This window comes from Ostrea edulis, chromosome 2 (genome assembly GCF_947568905.1).
Source record: "Ostrea edulis chromosome 2, xbOstEdul1.1, whole genome shotgun sequence".
NCBI lineage: Eukaryota > Metazoa > Mollusca > Bivalvia > Ostreida > Ostreidae > Ostrea > Ostrea edulis.
Window position 1 is genome coordinate 42623623 of NC_079165.1, and position 22480 is coordinate 42646102.

At 34.7% G+C, this 22480-nt stretch overlaps 1 protein-coding gene across 1 annotated transcript in view; it reads left to right on the forward strand.

Annotated features, from left to right (window-relative positions):
• LOC125657411 (uncharacterized) overlaps positions 1-22480 on the forward strand; it is a 40700-nt gene that overhangs the window by 13374 nt on the left and 4846 nt on the right. Inside the window, exons 2-8 of the mRNA XM_056154074.1 lie at positions 5319-5434; positions 6926-6990; positions 8670-8845; positions 16126-16285; positions 16996-17241; positions 19621-20182; positions 20387-20539. Of these exons, the coding sequence (XP_056010049.1) occupies positions 8815-8845; positions 16126-16285; positions 16996-17241; positions 19621-20182; positions 20387-20539 (1152 nt within the window). The 5' untranslated portion in view covers positions 5319-5434; positions 6926-6990; positions 8670-8814. The remainder of the gene's footprint in view (positions 1-5318; positions 5435-6925; positions 6991-8669; positions 8846-16125; positions 16286-16995; positions 17242-19620; positions 20183-20386; positions 20540-22480) is intronic.

A 22480-nucleotide genomic window follows, 5' to 3' on the forward strand; every position in this document is an offset into this window, starting at 1 on the left:
AGGACATATGTATAATAACAAACTACAGCTCAAATAGCAACTGAATGTTGGGTGTTTTTTTATTGAAATTTATTGATTGAAATCCAATAGCAATCACTTATAAAAGCAAAACTTTAAATTTTCTACTATTATAATAGCTATTGATGTTGTCAATCTACTGGAAGTTTGCACTTATCATGCTTATTTTATTTTTTATTTTTGATGATTAGAATTTTAAAAATTAATTCTAATGTATTCATCATTCTTTTGAATTTACATTGTAATACGCTCCACCAACCCCCTCTCTTCCCTTCTAAATTGTCCAGTTCTAAAATACGTAGCGATTAAAATTTTGTATTTCCTGCATTTAAAATCAGACTGAAATAAAATATTACCTACCAAAGAAAAAAGTCCCCTTTACCGTCATTTGTGCCAAAGAATTTTTTTTGGAATTTTTCATTCTGTATGCAAACACTCCCGAGAATTTCCGAAAGCCGGAAGTAAGGTTTCATTGCGAGAGTTATCTTTTCCTGTGCGCGATTGACGACAATGCAGACAGCTTGGATTATTTTCGTTTATAAAACTCATTAAATCCAATATGAAAGGATTGGACTCCGTTAGACTTGTTTTAGGAGATGTTTAACGCCTTTTGGATTGGGGGGATTCGATTTGTTCCTTGGAACTAAGGTGATTTTTAGCTTTGTCTTCCCTTGTTAGATATTTATATATAGATTAAGGACATAATGGATAAGAAGCCCCTGTGACCGGGCTTTATCGGAGGGCATTACGATAGCATCCGAGGGTAGTTCGGGTGCTCAGTAGTATAAAAAGGGCGTTCTGTCGAAAGATCGCACTTCATTTTCGGAGCTCGGCAGCAGAAGAAGAGACGTTACAGCAATATTTAGTACGGTGTGTATTAAAGTAATTCAGTATACGGTGGCGAGTACACTGGTCTAGAGATAATAATAAAGTAGTTCCTCTATTATTGCCTTTTTGTTGTCGAGATTTGTACATAATAGACAAGTGGATACAGACTAGTGTAGTCCCAGCCTTGTTTACCCAAACTTTATAGGTTCCGATGCGATGTGTGATTAGGATAGGTAATCCTGAATACTATTTGTATATATTGGCTCTTTATCTTTTTAGTTAATTATTTTGACCATGCAAGGTGAAAATAACGAACAGTGATCAATCTCATAACTCCTATAAGCAATACAAAATAGATAGTTGGGCAAACACGGACCCCTGGACACACCAGAGGTGGGATCAGGTTCCTAAGAGGAGTAAGCATCCCCTGTTGACTGGTCACACCCGCCGTGAGCCCTATATCCTGATCAGGTAAACGGAGTTATCCGCAGTCAAAATCAGTGTGCCAAGAACGGCTTAACAATCGGTATGAAACACGTCAGACAGCATTTGACCCAATGCGAGGTTGTATTGACGAACTAGATCGTTATAACGACCATAGAATTTGCAAAATGCTCACTTCAATCGAGACTGTTGAAATCCCTGTATCATCAACTTGTTTGTCAGTAGCTTACCTCGATTTAAAAACTGACTATACCCAGAACAACCTCTAACATATCGAATGAGTTGAGATATATAAATACCATATACAGGTGATAATGGAATATTGCTACACAAATATGCGAAGTTGACGATGGAGAAGCTGAAATCATCCCGTTTGTCATACAGTTGAGTTGTCAGTTTACTCTTTGTATTTGGATTATATGGATTATAAATAAATAAGTTCTTAACAACACCCGATACCTCAACGTGTCGGATCCACAACATGGATACAAGGTCAAATACAAAAAATTTTTCAAAGCGCTAAAATGATCAACGTCACGAACAACCAGATTGTCCAATTTTCGGGAAGACCCGTCCCTTCTTCAGGACAAACGAAAAGAATTACATAATATGGCCAATATCAACAGAGAATAATAACAAAAACTACATATAAATACATCTAGCACTACAACTACACTAATCTACAAACGTATCCAAAAATCATCGGATCAGCTCTTTGGACGAATAAGGCATGTCTTGATTCGCTCCACTTTTAACACTGATTGGCAAGCCTAAAGACCAAAAACATGTAGTCTGTGTTGTAAATACGTTTATAGATTAGTGTAGTTGTAGTGCTAGATGTATAAAATGTACAAAGTACACTTTTTGACGTGTTTTTGTTTTAAACATAATATGAATATTGGGGGCCCTTTAGAATAGTCTACCACAAAGGGAACACGGTTACCCTGCTTCGTCTTTTTATGTACTTTAGGAGATTTGATCGGTCGAGTGTATCTACATTCTTGAGTTCTTTTTCTATATCACTATCTAGATAACCGCGTTTTATTTAATTTTTCTTTCTTGTTTTTTTTCCCTATTGTTGAATTTGATATTTTTCTTGTGTGTAACAAATTCCTAGCGCACGGAGCCCAAGTCCAAAGGGGATAGATTTTTTTGTAAATTTGGGGTGGCTAGATGTTTTATTAAGGTACATATGATTATTGGTGGGTTTGCAGTATAAGTCAGTACAAAGGATTCTGCCTGTTATTGAGATTGTGACTGCAAGGAAATCGATTTTTGTTTCGATAGACATAAGTCAAGCTGAATGTTTTGGTGTATTTCATTCGCGGTTTTATGGAATTGTTTACGTTCTTCTGTACACGTCCAGATGCCAAAACTATCATCGATATAACGTACATAAAATAATGGTAGTTGCTTTGATTTTTTGGAAAAGAATTTGTTCCCATCCCCCCATGTAAACACAAGTGTAGTTTCGCCCAAGTTTTGAACCAATCGCAATCCCTTCAGTCTGCATGTAGTGTTTGTTATTGAAACCAAAATTATTGTCAAGAACAGCATCCAACATTTCTAATATACTTTCCACGTTCCTATGTATACTGGGATAAAGAGCTTTCACGTCCATACAAAATGAAATAGAGGAATCTGGTTATGGTTGCTTTATATTTGATTTTGTTTTTTTAAATCTGTAGTATCCTGGATTTAACTACCAAGGGGTCTACGTGTATTCGCATTCTCAAGTTGCGACTCAACGTACTCGGTTATCTTTTCTGTTGGGTGTTTTCGGCCATTTACTATACATGTATTTATGTAGTCTAAGCGAATTGTTATTTCTGTGTATTTTTGGGGTTAGCTTGGAGTTTTTCTAATTATGTTACTTCGGTGGGTAGTAGATAATGTCTTAATTCAGACGAAATGGATCCCTTTTTATACATTTCATTAAAAAAAAATTATTTTGTTGGTAATTTGTTTGCTTTTGTCGCACTCTACTTCACTGTAAGATGCGCTGTTAAGCATTTCATTATCTACTTGGTCAACGTATTTATCCGTATCCATAGCCACTATCCCAGATCCCTTGTCTGCAGGTCTTATTGCTATATTCTGGTCTGTCAGTAGTTCTTTCTTTGGCGCGTGTGATATTAGTAGAAAAATGTCGACTTGGACCTCTAATAACGTCTTATTTGACTTGTCTAATGTATTCATCAAGCCATATATCACTTCTTTCCTGCGGTGTCCAATTCTTTTTCAATTTATTATTTTTGAAATGTTCATCATTATTGAAAGAGGATTCATTCTCTGACTCATTATAAAAAAAAATCCCGCAGACGCATCCTACGTATCCATGTTTTTAAATCCATGAACAACTGAGTAAAATCAATAATTATTTTTCTTTGTGGGCAAAAATTTCAAACCTTTTCCTAACAAACTTAATTAATCATGTGTTAATTTCTTTGAAGACAGGTTGATTACTTTTTTTCTTTTGGTATATTTGATTTCATAGTTTCATTTGATAATTTATCCCTTCTGTCAAGAGCTTTTCGCGACTTAAATTGTACATGTATGATCACTAAGGCATACTCGCCATATGATGCGGCTCAGCTGTAGACCGTGCAGAGAGTTTCCTACTACTTTCGTGAGACAATCCATTAAATCGTAGCCTGTTAATCTATCACCATCAGAACACTGAATGTCCAAGTCTTTTAAATAAAGCGGTTTGATTGTACGTTCCTCTAATTGATCACCCAAGGTAACGTATATGTAGTGCTGAGAGATGAAGTGTTCACCAATATACAGGTAATAAACACGCACAAGAAACAGTGGTATTTCCTAAAGAAAAAACATTTACAAACTCCAAAAATATATAGACTCTCCTGTGTCATTTGATCCAGTTTTTAAGCTTCACAGTAGTCGAATTTTTTGTAAAATGGTAAAAAAAAAAAAACTACAACACTAGAGCTGGGGTAAAGCGTCAACCTTTTACTGTGTCAAGTGACTCATCCCTTGTACTTGATTGACACGTGTGAGCTAGATTTTTCTAGAGTTTGATGATTATCACGCAATACAAAGATGACGTAACGATTACATCAGTGAGTTCTTCGTTTGCATTAGCGGTAGTACGCTTGTAATGGATTTAGCGTTTTTCATTATGCCACCACAGCTCCTCTCTATCCGTTGATAAATTATATATATTACCACTAACAATGACTATTATAGAATATTTGATTTACACAAACACTATGAGTTATCATTCATTTTTGTATGGTTATGCACCAGTAGAATCAACAAAGTAAGCTACAGCGCTTTTGAAATATACACATCATTCAACATTGGAAGTGCATTCGGAGTGATCACCCTTTGCTCCATTAAAACTTGAATATTGATGTACATTTTTAAAACAAATTATGGACAGCCAGCATATTAATACCAATAGTGTTATAATTTACATGTTACATCATGTGTTTTATCTTATTTCATCCCGTGGGTTAGAATAGGTCCTCAGTATCCCCTTACTTGTCGTAACTTGAGGCGACTAAATGGGGCGGTCCTTCGGATGGGACCGCAAAAACCGAGGTCCCGTGTCACAGCAGGTGTGGCACGATAAAGATCCCTCCCTGTTCAATGGCCATAACCGCCGAGCATAGGCCTAAATTTTGCAGCCATTCACCGACAGTGGTGATGTCTCCATATGAGCGAAATATATTCAATCAATCAATCAATCTTATTTCATAAAAAGGAATCTCCCATCAGCGGATTAAATGAAATATATATATTTATCAACATGGAGTAAGGAATATCATCTTTTATACCAATACCATTGCGATTTGAAACCCTTTAATCATTGTCGTGACTATTGTTTATAATTCTGATGATGAATTTTCTATAATCAGATATAGAATCAAGGCTTTTAAACCACCCTGCCGATTACATTTTTTTTTCATCAAAACTGCTGAATAAAACCCTAGTAAAAAGATAAGAATGCAATCAATAATAGATCAACATTTTGTTTTAATGAAAACATTTTTCTTTTGTAGATACAATATCAACGTTTGTGAAGTTTGCATTAGCTATCAATAAGTCCTATGATAGTGAACTAGAAAACAAAAGCTCTGAAATTTATATAAATTATTCCACACAAGTCACAAAAACTGTAAGTACATTCTTTCTTTCTTTTTATTCTAACTTTTATCCGAGTTATTGAAAAGAAACGGTAGGTTCTAGAAAAGACATGACATGTCATGGACCTAAGGCCTCCTAAATGATATTCGAAGTTTTAAAAAAAATATATGAAAATTGTGTGCGCAACTGTATCTGATATATGCTAATGATCACTATATGTACATAGCCATTCTTCTGTCGGGGAGGGGGTCGGTTATCTCACTTTGGGAGAAGTATCGTGCCACAATTAGATTCTAGTCTTTTTGTTTTAATCATTTTATTGTAACATTTTTGTTTCTGTTTTTTAATCGAATTCTATATCATTATTTTTTACAATCTTATTTTACATTTTTGTTTCGATTTTTTCATTTTTGTTTTATCGGTATTGTATTTAAATTTTTATTCTTTTTACAATTTGAATTCTATACTTTTGTTTTAGCAATTGTATCCATTTTATTTTATTTTTTTACATATACATATTTTGCATCTGTTAAAATTCTTATTTTATATTTTTGTTTTAGCATTTTCATTTCAACAGTTTTGCTTCTGTTTTCATCTTTGCATTTTATCTTGGCATTTTGTCTCTATTCATATTTTTTTTTATTGTTAACCTACGGTATATGTTCATTTTCCGTTCGACAGAGGGCGATCAAATCACCCCTAAACTGTCACATAATATGGGTTCTGGGAAGACTGCTAAACTGCTGCGGCAGGCAGCACACGCCTTATCCAAACACCATTCGTGGGACACGTGGCTATAAGTCAGGGCAACACATTCAATATAATTTCATGCACCAGGCCAACGGAGAATAGAACGCTACCAACAGAGACATCAAAGGAGATATTTGCACCCTTGGTACAATGTAAAGAACTGACAAATCACAAGAGCACTTTTGCATATGTTACAACCTAATATTTTTGTGTGTATATTATTCCTTTTTATGTTCCCATAATTGATATAAGGGGCTCCCGCCTGTTTGTCTGTCCGAAATTTTAACGTTGGTCATAACTTTGAACGGTAAGTGATAGGGCCTCCATATTTCATAATTTATGTGTATTCCTTGTAGCAAAACCTTTCGTTTGGTTCCATAATTTAGACCTTGTGACCTTCATTTGTTCGCCCCTGTCAATCGTAAAATGACCATACGAGTTACCACTGCAAACTATTTTTGAGAAATATTTTTTTTTACAATAATATGTATTTTTAGAAACAACTTAAGAAATCAAAATATAAGAAACAAGAATAAAGATTATTAACAGAAACAAAAATGTTAAAATGAAATTGCTAAAGCAAAAATACTAAATTGTTAAAATAAAATTGTTAAAATTAATGACAATGATTCAATAAAATAAATTCAATTAACAACAATATTGAATGAAATTAAAAAATAAAAACAAAAATGTTAAAATTAGATTGTAAACACAAACATACAGAATTAGGAAATCAGTATGAATCATTCATAAGATTTTATTTATATTGTAGCTGACGACGAAATTTCAAAAGGCTACCAATATAAGTAATATTAATGTTACAATCAATGGTTTCAGGTGAGTAGCATTCCATGAAAATAATAAATTTTATAGGTATTTATGTAGTGTATAGATTTCAATGTGGTTTATGTCTGGTGAAAAGCTTTTTATTTAGAGAGAATATCGGGGAAAATTGTATTCTATAAAGATAAAAGCTTTCTGCACATGGAAAAAAATAATGAATTATGATTTAATGATATTTGAGATTTGATGTTATTCTCTCCGGTTGCTGAACATTATTGAAAAGGTAGGAAAACGTAATGTGTGACGTAAAGGAGAACATACAGTTGATGAAACAAGCATTCAGTTGATATACCGAAACAAGAGACACGTGTGCATTAACGTTATCTGAGTATCACACAACAACCACGAGTTTTACGTTTTTTGCGAAATGAATTCATGTAATAATCAACCTTTGATTCGAACTTTTGATATCTCCTCATCAAGAAGTTGAGATCCTAGATGTTTTTGTAACCAGTGAACTTTAGTGCAGCCAAATAACCGCAGTGTCTCTGTATTGACAGAGAGTATTGAACCAACACTTATCTAAGTATTTTAGTGCTAGCTAGTGACAACCAGGTCCACGGATGTCTTGACCAAGCGCTCATGTGTTTCCGAATTTAGTAGAATTCAATTTTAATATGGACTCAGCTTAGTTGATTGGCATCTAGGACTGGTCAAGAGCAATTTTATCAAAGTAACTTATGATGACCCACACCCTATAGCATTAGACCCATCAACAATATTTTCAGATGTTTTTCATTCCACAGTTTGCGTATAGACTTTTCTCTCCATTTCTTACCATAATAGTCAATGTGATTGATTCCTGTCCAGAAGTCAAGAGATTATGAAAAAAAATCATTGTCACTATATGAGCCTTAAGAACCAACCATAGTATCAGAACGCCAGATTCAGGGGCCATGGATTGTTACAATTTTGACAGAATCTTCTCTATGCATTATTACTACGAACACAGTTGTGTGATGTTTAGGAGTAACGAAGAATGTTTGATATAACTATTGCATTTTATCCATGTAAGTCATGAAGTTCTGCCTCAGTAAGAGAACACTTAACCCAGACACCATGCATTTCACAACTTAATTTAACATTATTCTCTCACACAACTTTGTTAGACGCCTACTTGCTTTTCATGACTATGTAAACAGCATGTTTCCTAATTCTCCCAGAAAATTGTATAACTATAGATTGTTTAATTTCGGCTCCACCCCCTCACCCCTAAGGGGCCACTAAATTCACAATTTGTGTTCCTTTAACCCATAGATGAAAATGTAAAGATAACGAACAAGTGATAAAAAGCTGAAGATCAATATCATAAATTCCTATAAAGAATACAAAATAAGAGTTTGGCAAACACGGACCCCTGGATATACCAGAGGTGGGATCAGGTGCCTAGCAGGAGTAAGCATCCCCTGTCGACCGGTCACACCCGCCGTGAACCCTAATCTTGACCAGGTATTATACACCAAATTAAGTAAAAATTGTCGTAGTAGCATTTGAGAAGATGTTCAAAATGTTAACAGATGTCGTGCCGAGGCACGACGGACTTTGTTTCCCGAGTATACTCATGCGAGAGAAAATACACATAACCAATTAATTTTCGAGTTCATAAAGATATGGTGTCCATTTCCACAATATGTTTTCTTTGTTTCCTCAATATTTCTCTAATATCAATTCAGCAATGGAAGTTTGATCGTCAATTATACAGTATTTGTGCCAAAAACACCTGGCAACCAAAAATATCTTGTTGAGCTTGATGGCAATCTTAAGAAGGCTGCATACAACTGGTTCAATAACACAGTACTTGGTGGACATGTCAACTATATGGAAACGAAACGGCTAAACCGTAATCAAAGTAAGTGTAGTATTTATGAATTAGTATTGGTAGAGGCTATATACTAATATACATATTGTGTCACAGATAAAGTTCATATTATATTAATAAATGTCGTCTTATATTCATTTCTAAGACACACGAATTCTGAAAGGAACGTTTAACAAATGGTTAACCTCTCTTGCGAATTCATTTCGAGATAGATATCCATATTTTCCCGCAGAACATGCCGTAGAAAACTTCTACACCTTTGTGTAATACCCTTTAATGTTCATCAACAGAAACGTGTTGCTCTGACCCCAACAGTACGACAGACAACATTACTTGTGTGAATTGTCACACCTTTTAAAATGGTTACTCCGACAGGTACCTGCAGAAAATTTCACAAAGGTGATGCGAAAACTAGTCTATTCTTATATTCAAAATATTTATACATGCTGTATTTGAAATTGTGTCTTTGGCAAGTTTTTTTTCCATGATAGATGTACGTAAGCAGTTTGTGATCATTTATTTAAACTTATACTCTGACTGATTATTTAAGATTACGATTTCTAATTCACCAAAACCTTTTGATATCTAATTATTATGTAACGATAATAATTCTCTTCGATAATTTGATAAAAAAAAATTGAAGGTTGTTAGCATCTTGTAACAAAGTCCATAATTCATATTTTGAAAATCCTGCAAGATGTATACACATGCACATGTAGGTGATATATTCATGTAATAGCATACATGTAGTATTACAACATCGCATGTCACTGAGGTCATGTGATTGATTCAGTTACAATTACTTTGAATCGATGTCCTCCCTTTCAACTGTCTCGACTACTTCAAACCAAACATGCGTTTACACGACCTCACTGTCGTTAAAAACTTTTATTTCACACAAATCAAGTTTTATACTACAATTCAAATTTACAATATGCACGTGTATTTACAGTTTTCATTTCAAATAACAAGCGATGTTACTGTCTTACGGCGTGAAGTATTACATTGTAATGCTTCTACAAAGAACGTGACACAGGTCTAGTAATAATGACAACAATCTTACAATATTTTGTACCTATCCATATATGTAGACGATAAAACTGAAGATAGGGAACAGTAAGCAATCTCGTCAATCCGATAAAGAAAACAAAATCGAGAACACGGAAAACATGAACCTCTGGAAGCGCCAGAGGTGGGATCAAGTGCTCGGAGAAGTAAGCATACCTTGTTGACCGGTTTCACCCACCATGGTACATTTATTTTGATCAAGTAAACGGATCAATCCATAGTCAAACTCGGTATGTAGAGAAAACCGAACATTTGAAACACATCAGACAGCATTAGACCTATATAACCACAGCCAATTATATCGATTGGGTTCGAATCTACTATTAAATAGTATTGTATCCAGTTTAACGTCCCTATCGAGAATTTTTCACTCATATCGAGACGTCACTTTTAGAGAGTAAAGATATAGAACTCTAACTATAGGGTTCCCAAGTTTTTCGATGTAAAAACAATAAACCAAAGGTATAGAATTCTCTTCTTTAATCATACACAATCAACCTACATTACCACCAAAGCTCATCCCGAAATTCTGTATACCTCCCAAGATATGCAGAAATAAATGCGGAAAAATGTCTATTAATTTTTGGTCGAATTTTAGCTGGACCCTGGCACTATACGATTAAACATAATGTTTGAGCATTGCAACAACCTATTACATAGAATGTGCAGCATTAGAAGTCTTTTCTAAATTGAATTTCTTGCCCCAATTCATAAACTGAAATCCGTAATAGCTCCAAGTGACTGAAATTTGTAAAGCCGTCTGTACTTTCACTTATCACAGCCATTCTGACCGTGCCACTAACCACCCAAATTAACATCATTATTATAAATCGTCAAACACCTGTCATAATGTGGTTTGGATAAAATAGAAATAATTATAAGACATTTGTATCTTTATAAAGACTTGTTATTAGCATAATTTATGTACTGTAATTTAAAATTAATATTGATAAAAATTAGAATTTTGATGTCTAAATCATTATGGGTCCTTTAATCCTTTTTGGGTAATTAGTTGCACCGATCAAAATTGCGTAGTATTTTCGCCAATAATTTCAAAATTTTATCTTTAACCCCCACTCTTTAAAGTTCCATTTCAAATTTTAAGACAATACTTTGAAAATTATGTAAAATTTTAGAAATTGACATTACTCCTAATATGTCCTTTTATACTCCAAAATTTGATATCATGAATTTTTTCGTATATCAAGTGCAAAAAAGTCATTATTTATTTTCATTGCTAGCTATTATATAGTATCAAATTTTTTTATCTGTAGTGTTAGAATACATAATTATGTATCTATTTTACGTAATGATTGATTTGTATGGCATATATTGTGTTGACACCAAAAAACAAATCAAGTTTAATTGAATAAATCTTGAGTCAAGTTTAGGGTATCGGAACTCGTACCCAAGAGAACTCGTACCCAGAAATTTGGGTACGAGTTCTCCAAGAGAAGTCGTACATGTACCCATCAATATCTGGGTACGAGTTCTTCTGGAGAAAAATTTTGTCATTTTACCAAATAGAAATGTGGGTACGAGTTCTCCTAGAGAAAAAATTTGTCAATTTTATCATAAAAATCTGGGTACAAGTTCTCCAGGAGAAAAAACTGTGTCATTCTTAGATATAGAAATCTGGGTACGAGTTCTTCTGAGGGAAAAAAAACTTAGTAATGAATTAAAATCTGGGTACGGGCTCTGAGAAAAAAAATGGATTCTCCTGGAGAAAAACTTTTCTATCATAAATCTGGGTAGGAGTTTTCCCGGAGAAAAACTGTAATTTTATCAAATATATTCTCCTGGAGAATGGAAATCTGGGTAAGAGTTCTCCTGAAGAAAAACTGTTTCATTATATACAGTGTAGTAATCGAAATTTTGATACGAGTTTATCTCATTAAGAATTGCACAATTTCAAGTATTGAATTCTGGGTACGATTTCTCCTTGTAAAAATCGAGGATTGCATATATTACGTATATAATTTACGATGAACATGCCTTTCAATTGAATATAAAAAAGTATACAATGATCTTACTTTTTTTAATTGCTGTTTGGCATGAGGCGATAATTAATATAATAATTGCAATTAAACACTAATTTTAAACCTCCGACAAAATATTTTATAGCGTACGTACTTCTATTTTCCGGTACGTGCACGTCGAGAATTCGTACCCAGATTTACATGATAAAATGACAAAGTTTTTCACCAGGAGAACTCGTACTCAGAGGAAATTTCCATTTGATAAACTGACAATTTTTTTTCTCCAGTAGAACTTGTACCCAGATTTTTATAATAAAATTGACAAAGTTTTTCTCTAGGAGAACTCGTACCCACATTTCTATTTGGTAAAATGACGAAGTTTTTCCCTTTATCTTCCCCGCTCGCGCTGGTAAGTAAGAAAGTTTCCCAGTTTACTTTCGGAAGGTCGATTGGTCTCTTCCTAGGTACATTGTGTATGGGTTATCTATCCCACCAATAAAAACTGGGCGCCACCATACATGTATAACTAAAAAATTATTGAATGTGGCGGAAAACATAATTCAATCAATCAATCAATCCCTTTATCTTGATAGTCTTAACGGTCAACAAGTAACCTCATTTTTCTTAATTTCTAGATTTTTGATAATTCTTTTAACATATTTATGCCCCACTTCAAATGTCGGTCGGTCGGTCTGTCTGTAGACCACATGTTGTCCGCTCAATATCTTGAGAACCATTCACTTGATGATAATGATATTTCATATGTGAGTTTGTTATGAATAAAAGAGGACCCTTATTGTTTTTCAGGTCAAAAGGTTAAAGGTCAATCTTATCTGGATAGGAAGACCCTGTCCACTCAATATCTTGAGAACCATTTGCTTGATATCAAACTTGATACACTGGTACATCCCAAAAAGTAGATGACCCCTATTGATTTTGTGGTCACATAGTCAAGGGTCAAGAGTCAAACTGGACATAGGAATATACTGACTACTCAATGTCTTTAGAATCCTTTGCTTGACAGATATCAACCTTGGTACACTGGTACATCTTTAGAAAATAATCCCTCTTGATTTTGAGGTCACATGATGTAAGGTCAAAGGTTAAACTGGACTTAGGAATATACTGACCACTCAATGTCTAGAGAACCCTTTGCTTGACAGACATCAAACTTTGTACGCTGGTACATTCTCAGGAGAAAATAACCCCTCTTGATTTTGAGGTCACATGGTCAAAGGTCAAGGGATAAACTGGACATAGGAATATATTGTCCGCTCAATATCTTAAGAACCCTTCGTTTGACAGACACCACATTTGGTACACTGGTACATCTTTAGAAGAAGATGGCCCCCTATTGATTTTGAGGTCACATTTTTAAAGGTCAAGGGTAAAACTGGAAATAGGAATATACTGTCCGCTCAATATCTTGAGAACCATTTGCTTGACAGACATCAAACTTTGTACATTTTTACATCTTCAAGAGAATATGACCCCCATTGATTTTGAGGTCACATGGTCAAAAGTCAAGGATTAAACTGGACAGTGATATATTGTCTCCGATATTTTAAGAATTATTGCTTGGTTGACACCAAACTTGGTACACTGGCACAGCATAAGGAGTAGATGACCCCTATTGATTTTTAGGTCACATGGTCAATCCACACCTGACATAGGAAGATATTGTCTGCTCAATATTTTGAATTGGTGATACTACTATCAATTAAATAATGCATGTGCATAACCCTTTTCAATTTTGCACCATTGGGGCATATATGTTTTACAAACATCTCTTGTTACAGATTAATTTGTGACAATTACATGTAAATAATATAGTTCTTAAAAGTAATCATATTTGTCTTGATGTTATGTACATGTATTTGTTAGACACATGGTAAATGTTTGCAGAATTATATTACAGTTATCAAACGTAATTATCTTTAGATAAGTAATCCGCATATTATATATGCTAAACGGCATTCAATGTTTATTTTTCAATTTTTTAAAATTTCATTCTTTTAATTCAATTCTTTGATTATCCTAAAAAGATTCCATTCAAAATGAAAACTATAGAAATAAGAATGGACCATACCTCGTGTCACACAATGTAAAACTTATATGGTACCAATTTTGATGCACCAGATGCGCATTTCGACAAATAATGTCTCTTCAGTGATGCTCAACCGAAACGTTTGAAATCCGAAATAACTCTGAAGTTTTAGAGCTAAATATAGCCAAAAACAGCGTGCCAAAAAAAAAGTGGAGCCAAATTCGTCCAAGGATAAGAGCTATGCATGAGGGAGATAATCCTTAATTTTGAAATGAATTTCTAAATTTTATAACAGCAATTAAATATACATGTACATCCGTATTTTCAAGCTAGTAACGAAGTACTTAGCTACTGGGCTGTAGAGACCCTCGGGGACTAACAGTCCACCAGCAGAGGCCTCGACCCAGGGGTCATAATGTGATTTAAAAATATTTCAACAGTGTGATCCCTTGATGATAAATGAAAAGTGTAGATAACCAGTAGTGACTAATCTCATAAATCGTATGAAGAATATAAAATCAAAAGTAAACAGGAACCCTTGAACACACTAGCGGTGTGATCAAGAATCTTGTATACTACATTTATAATCGATCTGAGACTCATACAATATACATCCAAACACCCAAATATCAGTTCAGTATTTGCAAGCAAAGTGAAAACAATCCAAAAACTGACTTAATCAATTTTTTTTTAAAAATCCAACGGCCATAATATGAAAGTAAGTCTATGGAAACGAGTCTTGAATGAAAATCTTGGTATGTAAATATTCAATAAACAATTACATTAAATGGAAAAATGAAATACTCGTCTCTAGTGATCAATCATTCAAAAATTACTTTGTTAAACACCACTTTGCGCACAAGTACTCTGAGGGTTGTTCTTCATTGACGCTATCTTCGTAGTATTTAGATGATCAGGTCTTCCAACAGTTTGTTGGAATTCCCATGGGCACAAATTGGGCTCATTTGTTAGCTGACCTGCTTCTATATTCTTATGAGGCGGAATTTATTTAAAAGCTTCTACGTGAGAAGAAAAAATCTCTTACTGTGGCTTTCAACTTGATATCTAGATATTTCGACGACGTTTTATCTATTAGTATTAGCAATAATTATTTTCATTCATGTATCAATTCGATATATCCCAACTTGTTCGAAATAAAAGACAACAAAGAATCCTCCACATCTGCTTCGTACTTATTGATCATAAATTTTAGCAGCAAACTAACAACTCAACTTATGACAAACGGGGTGCCTTCAGCTTCTCCATCGTCAACTTCCTAATGTATCAATCTTCCATTATCACCCGTATGTGGTGTTATGCGATTCGATACTCAAGAACAAGTTCTGCGTATGATTAGTTTTCAATTCTATGCAGGCTACTGACTTACAAATTGATGTTACGGAGGTTTCATCAGTCTTGATTTAATTCAACATTTCGCAAATTCTATGATGGTTATAACGATCTAATTTGCCAGTACAACTTATTTTTGGTTAAATACTGTCTGACGTCTTTCATTCCAATTGTTAGGCCGTTATTTGCAGACAGATTTTGACTACGGATAACTCCGTTTACCTGATCAAGATATAGGGCTCACGGTGGGTGTGACCGGTTAACAGGATATGTTTACTTCTCCTAGACACCTGATCCACCTCTGGTATATCCAGGGGTCCATATTTGTCCGAATTCCTTATAGGATGTATGATATTGATCATTCTTCGTTATATTCACTTTTTCATCAAAGTTCGAAGATATCAATAGAAAAAGTCTTAACCCTGGGAGTTGCAGAGGACAATACTTGCTTAACTCTTAATTTTGTCGCTTAAATGTCCATGTCATATAATATATACTTCAATGTGCTACATGTAAGTTACAGTTGATGTTGATTCGCATAGGAAAGCGAAAACTAGAAACCGAAAACAACAGCAAAATAGTCCATTTCAAGGGGAGGGTTTTACTTGATTATTGTTTTTAAAAAATCACCCTGAAATTTGGATCATCTTCATTCACCTGTTTGCTGCATGTAAGTGAAAAGGAGACAGTGGAAGATTAGCCCTCTAAGGGGAACAACTATGTTAAAGTGTGGGTGGATCTAAATATTGGTATGAGATATATGTGGCACAGAGCTAAGCTGAACACTTTCGTCAATTAAAATCTCAAATGGAATTTGAATTGGATGCGATATTAACAAAGCTTAATAGATTTTTTGTATGTTTAAGGGACATTGCTGGAGTCGGTTTGCAATTGCCCAGGAAGTAAGCTGACATGCGTTGTTGTAGAAGGCAACCTCACATGCAAACAAAAATACGACGCGTTCACTCCATGTGGTGATAATGGGAAATGTCTAATCAACAAGCACACAAACAAATCTTATTGTCAGTAAGTCATCTAGATAACCTCATAATGAAAAACAGCTTACTTTACTTACTTAGTCCTCTTCATACTGGTCAGTGCATAAGGATTCCACAGCTGCTCGCCATCTGTCTCTGTCTTGTGCCTTTCTTTCCGCCTCTCCCATTGTTATTCCAATTGTTTTCATTTCTGCTTCTACAGTTCTTCTCCAAGTTCCTATAGGTCTTTCCCTTTTTCTCTGCCCTTGTGGTGTCCATCTAAAGCCTATTTTTGGATGTTTGTTGTTTTCCATTCTCAGGACATGCACTATCCACCTCCATTGTCGCCGTTTAATTTCTGTATTGATATCTCCAACCCCAGTTCTTTCCTCTACTTCTTTGTTTGAAATTATTTGTGGCCATTGTACTTTAAGAATTTTTCTGAGACATCTTCCTTCAAATCCTCTTAATTTTGATTCTATTAATTTGTTTGTCTTCCATGTTTCACTTCCATAGAGTAATACAGTTCTTACATTACTATTATATAGTTTGATCTTGGTTTCTTTTGCAATTCTTCTAGCTTTCCAGATGTTATCTAGCCTTTTAAATGCTGTTGCTGCCTTTCCTATCCTGATCTTAACTTCTGTTCCAATATCACCATCAGTATTCTAATTACATGTACATTCAAAATGCAGATTGATGTAGATTGCTTCACAGAAGTCAATGCTAAATGCATTTAGAATTTATTATATATTTCAGTTGCATATCGAATGGCACCACTGTGTACTATGGCGAAACCTGTGATAAAACGTTTCAACTTCAATCGACATCGACACCGGTGGTTACACCTACTGCAACTCATTCACAACCGACTTCGGATCCTATTTCCCTCAGTAAAATGACGATAATAGCAATAGCCGGTGGAGCAGGAGGCGGTTTATTACTGATCCTGATCATCACGATCGCATGTGTTTGCTACCGATCGCAAAATAGAAAAAGACATGGGTATTCTCTCTCTCTCTCTCTCTCTCTCTGTGTGTGTGTGTGTGTGTGTGTGTGTGTGTGTGTGTGTGTTTTAACATTGCACAAAATTTGAAGCTGACATTGTGAAGATAGATATAATATAATTTTATAAAGCTATACATGTACATGTATATACCAGAAAATAAAATAAGTGATCAGTAAATAGTGTGATGTTTGCAAAAAACTGTATTGTGATTTTATTCAAGTATGAATTTATAGACTTTAAAGAAATTCGGAAATGATGTAATAAAGAAATTCTATGCACCCATTGAAGTAAAATCTTGTGAATATGGAAGTAAATGAAGAAAATAAATGAAATTGATAAGTATATAATGTCGAAAAACGAACGTTAATATCTTGTATGATCACCTGAAGAATCAAAAACAGCTTTCCGTTGGCTGCTCATGTCCGTACAATGATCTTATGTGGTTTCTTTCCATAACCATGCGTTTTACATTGTGATCTAAAGTTCACCCGTCTCCGAAAAGACAGGGTACGCGGATGGAATTGCATTTACACAAGAGTACTATAAACAGTATCAGTGGATGCAGCTTGTCCTTTCAGTTGTCTTCTTTAGGTACTCGTGCACATGCCAAGTCCAATTTGTACAAGAAAAGTGTTGTTTATAATACTAAATTCCACCCTGATGTCTTCATTCAATTAAGAAACGATGAATGAACCGTTCCTAGCAAAAAGGGCCCTTAAGTATATTAGTGCTAAAGTGTGAACTATAGAGAACACCCCTCAAAATATTAGAGCAATGTTGGTTGTCGTTAAAATATTACAGTAAATCAAAGATGACAACCAACTCGTGATTGGTAATCATGACCTTTTTCTTTACAAGTATGCAAAAAATTACGTCACGGTTTTGGGTTGGGTTTTTTTTCATTATGTGTTCGATAAGATGAGGGTTTTTTTGGCTAGGAACGGCTCAAATAAGGATCTTCTCAATCAAATTCAAAATCGCAGCAAATAACTTACTGTAAACCAACTTTTATTCGCGACTACTTTATTTCGCGATTCACCTGTGGTAAACTGGTCGCGGCGAGTAATTTTCGCGATCAAGCCTATGAGAGACATGCAAGGACTGGTTCGCGACGATGAGGTTCTCGTGAATCTCGCAATTTTTTTTTTCGCACGCGAATGAAGTTGGTTTACAGTATTGCTTCATTATTTATAGAAAACTCGTATCTGAATAGCACTGGGTGTGGTTTGCCAATTTTGCACTGTGTTTTCATTTGAAGCATACATATAGGTCTCTGCGATTGTCCTAAATCAAAATCCATTACCCTGTAGATCGGCGGAACTAATGTCGATTTTTGCTCTTTATAAGTCTTTATCAAGCATCATAGAATTCTGAAACTGTTATGAGCATGAAGCATTAACCATATTCCGGGCGTCTTTAAGGAATACAATGCATCCCAATCTTCCTGACCGTGGTCTTTCACTTGAATGATTAAATCTGCAAGTACGTAATTCTTAGTTTTGTGAATAGTTTCCAGGAGTAATCATATGAATAGATACCACAGGCGAGCATATTACTACAGAGAATACACAATGGCATCCAAGCCTGGATTTTTTTTTAAATGTTTTGAATACGCATTCCGAACTCAAACCCACAATCTGTGCTCCCAAAAAGTTATGAATAAATTAGAGTGGAATATTGAGTATGGTTAGGAGAACTGGATACGAGTTTGAGTACGGACGTTTATAACTTCCAAGCCAAAGTACAATTCTTTTAGATTTTCAATCCGATACACAAGAAATAATGTTTCAGATGGTGCACGCGAATTTTGTTATAACGGGAAACGTTTTCAGAGTTTAATGTTCTATAATTTTATACATCATCATGATAATATATTTGTACATATTACAAAATGTCCTCATCCCTAACTGTTTATCCGACCTCAATGATTATTCTTGAACAACATCAATTGTACAATATGTTTATAGTGCCCGAACACTTTTTCATGGGGAAAGGGATGTCGGGTTTTGATATTTTACCATAATATCCTCAACGAAGGGCACCAGGACTTGTCCAATTACTGTATCTTACCTCCAGAGATATCAAAGGCTAAAATGTGTTGGGTAGTTATGGTGGCATACTTCTATCCCATAAAACGAAGTTATTTTTCTCTAGATTATATCGACCGACATACAAAACAATTATGCTGTCATTTTTGACATTATGCCAGCAGACATACAAGAAAAATGAAATAAAGAATTAATTTAAACTAACTTAAAATATATAGCATTAAAGATTTGTTATACTTGCGTTTAGATTTCACGGAATTTTAAATCTTGAATTTAAAAAAACGTCTCCTCTGTTGATAACAGTTTACAAACTTTCGTATTATACAGGTCCTTCTGTGATACTTCTTCCAAGTGTAACAGTGAAGTTATTCGAGATAACAAAAAGATGGAAAGAATACCGCTCGAAATTGAAAAAACAAAACCAATGCACATGAACAATAGAACAGAAACTGGAATGGGCTACCATTCGGAACCGCAACATGAGTCAGGTAAAATAAACCCCCTATTTCAAGACGACAGAGAAGAGATGCGTACCCGTTATCAACCCGAACCCCGGCTACAGGATCACGACAGATCGTCTCCTGGATCGATGAACCTCCAAACGTTTCCCGACAGACCCCGGGCCGAGTCCGTGGAAAGGTTCGGACAACCAACGAGATATGGTCCTTCCTACGCGTCCGAGGATCCCTACCGGCGACAGTTCCAAAATGGCCACCAAAGCGGACCGGAGGGTGATTACCGACGACAAAACCAAAGAAACGACATAGATGATCAGAGAAGGAGGTCGGAGGAAACGAGTATCTCTGATGAAAGATATGTGTACCTCGAAGGAAAGAGCGGGGATAGACGAATGTTTAAAAGAGTAGATGATGAAAAATTAGGAGGAAGCGTACGTTTTAACATTGTACATGCATTTAACTTGTTTTCGTTATTGAGTTTTTCAATAGGAAATAATTCATGTAGCACTTGTAAACAAAGCTCAACAATATGACTCTCATTTTGAGATATGAATATTTGTCTTGGCAATCAAAGAGACCAGTATTTGTTTCTTAAGGAAGAAGTCATGCTATGCAATACTGTTATATTTTTTCAGGCTCTAATTTATCAGCCATCAAACATTCCTCGTCCTTTTCAAAGAGAAAATGTGGAATCCGTAGGTGACAACTTCTCTATGCATCCTATTCCTTCGCGTGGTTCTGAAAGTCAAAGGTCATCTATCTATAACACCATTGATACGGAGACGCCGGTTAGTATGTCAATATATTACATATACATTGTACCGATTGTTAAGCCGTTCTTGGCACACTGATTTTGACTGCGGATAACTCCGTTTACCTGATCAGGATATAGGGCTCACAGCGGGTGTGACCGGTCAACAGGAGATGCTTACTCCTCCTAGGCACCTGATCCCACCTCTGCTGTGTCCAGGGGTCCGTGTTTGCCCAACTATCTATTTTGTATTGCTTGTAGGAGTTATGAGATTGATCACTGTTCGTTATCTTCACCTTGCATGTACAGGAAATACTATTTAATTGATAAAACTATTCAAGTCTTGCTGTTTCCTCCACCAATATTTTTTGATACAATCTGTGTTACTTAGTGTGAATATATGAAGCTTAATGCTAGAAAGAACATGGTACAATTGTGTACATAAAAATGCCCCCCAAAATCCTCTGTTTTAGATGTGTCTTGAATTAAACGTGATCTGTGTTTTAAATAAGTTAAATACTGAGTATATGCCAAGTATACTATGCCAACATAATTATATCAAGTTAATTAGTTATTGCTTATTTGATAGCATTGTTATGCCATGAATAAGACTTTTTTCGCCTTTTTTTCGAAAAGAGCTTGATAACTGTTAAATTCATCCACATTATTCCTTAGGAAAAGATGTGCCCATCTGTTGAGCAAAATGAAATTAATATTTATTGTGTATTAATAGAAGATGAAAAATGTATTTGAATATGAATTTGCTCGACACATTGGCTGTATGTATTCTGAAAGGAAATCTTCTTGAATTTATATTTTTTTTCATTGAGTTTGGTAAGTTTGCAATTTATACCAGCTTCATGCTCTGGTCGTATTACACAAAGCAATTTTGGATCAAATTAAGCGTAGTTTGGGTTTCTCTATATGTTCCTTATTTTAATGCCAGATTTTTGGGACCCCTACTGAAATCCTTTGATTAAAAATAACCTCAACAGATTGATTAAAAAGATTTATTTGCTCTAGTCACATTTTATTTGTTAGTTTTGAATTCAACCATCATATAACGTATAACGGGGTTTCTTCCGCGGGTGTAAAACTTGTAATTTAAAAGTTTTTAGCTCATGGGTGTACAAATATTTTTGCGGAATATATTTTGGCGGACATGGAGTTCCCAATCATAAGAATTGATAAGCATTGTACATAGTGTTAATAACATATATGCAAAGCGTTTTACTGTAGTCAGAAACAACTCACATTTATAAAACAAAAGAACTGTAGTTTATAAACTGAAGAGCTGAAGCTGAAGAGTGTTACCTTTGGCATAAAAACAACTGTTATACAGAGTTATTTGTCCTTCGAAAATACATAGCATGATTGATGTCAGATTATGTCCAAACTTAGCCATTAAGAATTTGGTGGCATGATAATAAGCCAAATTTGGCAGTTGTAATTTCCGTCTCCGAAATAAACGAGTCCTATTTGAGGATCCGTACGTGTCTGAGATGTCTTCCCCGATGTATGAACCTGATAGAAGCAGGATTTGTGTATGGAAACCCTTTTACTATTTATTCGTAAAATAAGATATCTCTTTAAATAAGAGAGATATCTTTATTGGTTAAAGAGATATCTCTGTAAGTTAGAGATATATCTTTTTACGCTAGGGAGATATCTCTTTAACCAAAAGAGATATCTCTTTAAACAAAAGATAGTTTTGTTTAAAGAGATATCTCTTTAAACAAATGAGATATCTCTTTACGCTTAGGAGATATCTCTTTCTCTTTGAGAGGTATCTATCAAAGCTAGAGAGAGAGATCTCAGAGAGAAAGATATATCTCTAGCGTAAAGAGATCTCTCTCTATCGATGTAAAAAGAGATATCTCTTTAAGTTAGAGAGACATCTTTTTAAATTTTCAAAAAGAGATATCTCTTTAATCTAAAGAGATATCTCTCTAATCCAAAGAGATATCTCTTTAATCTA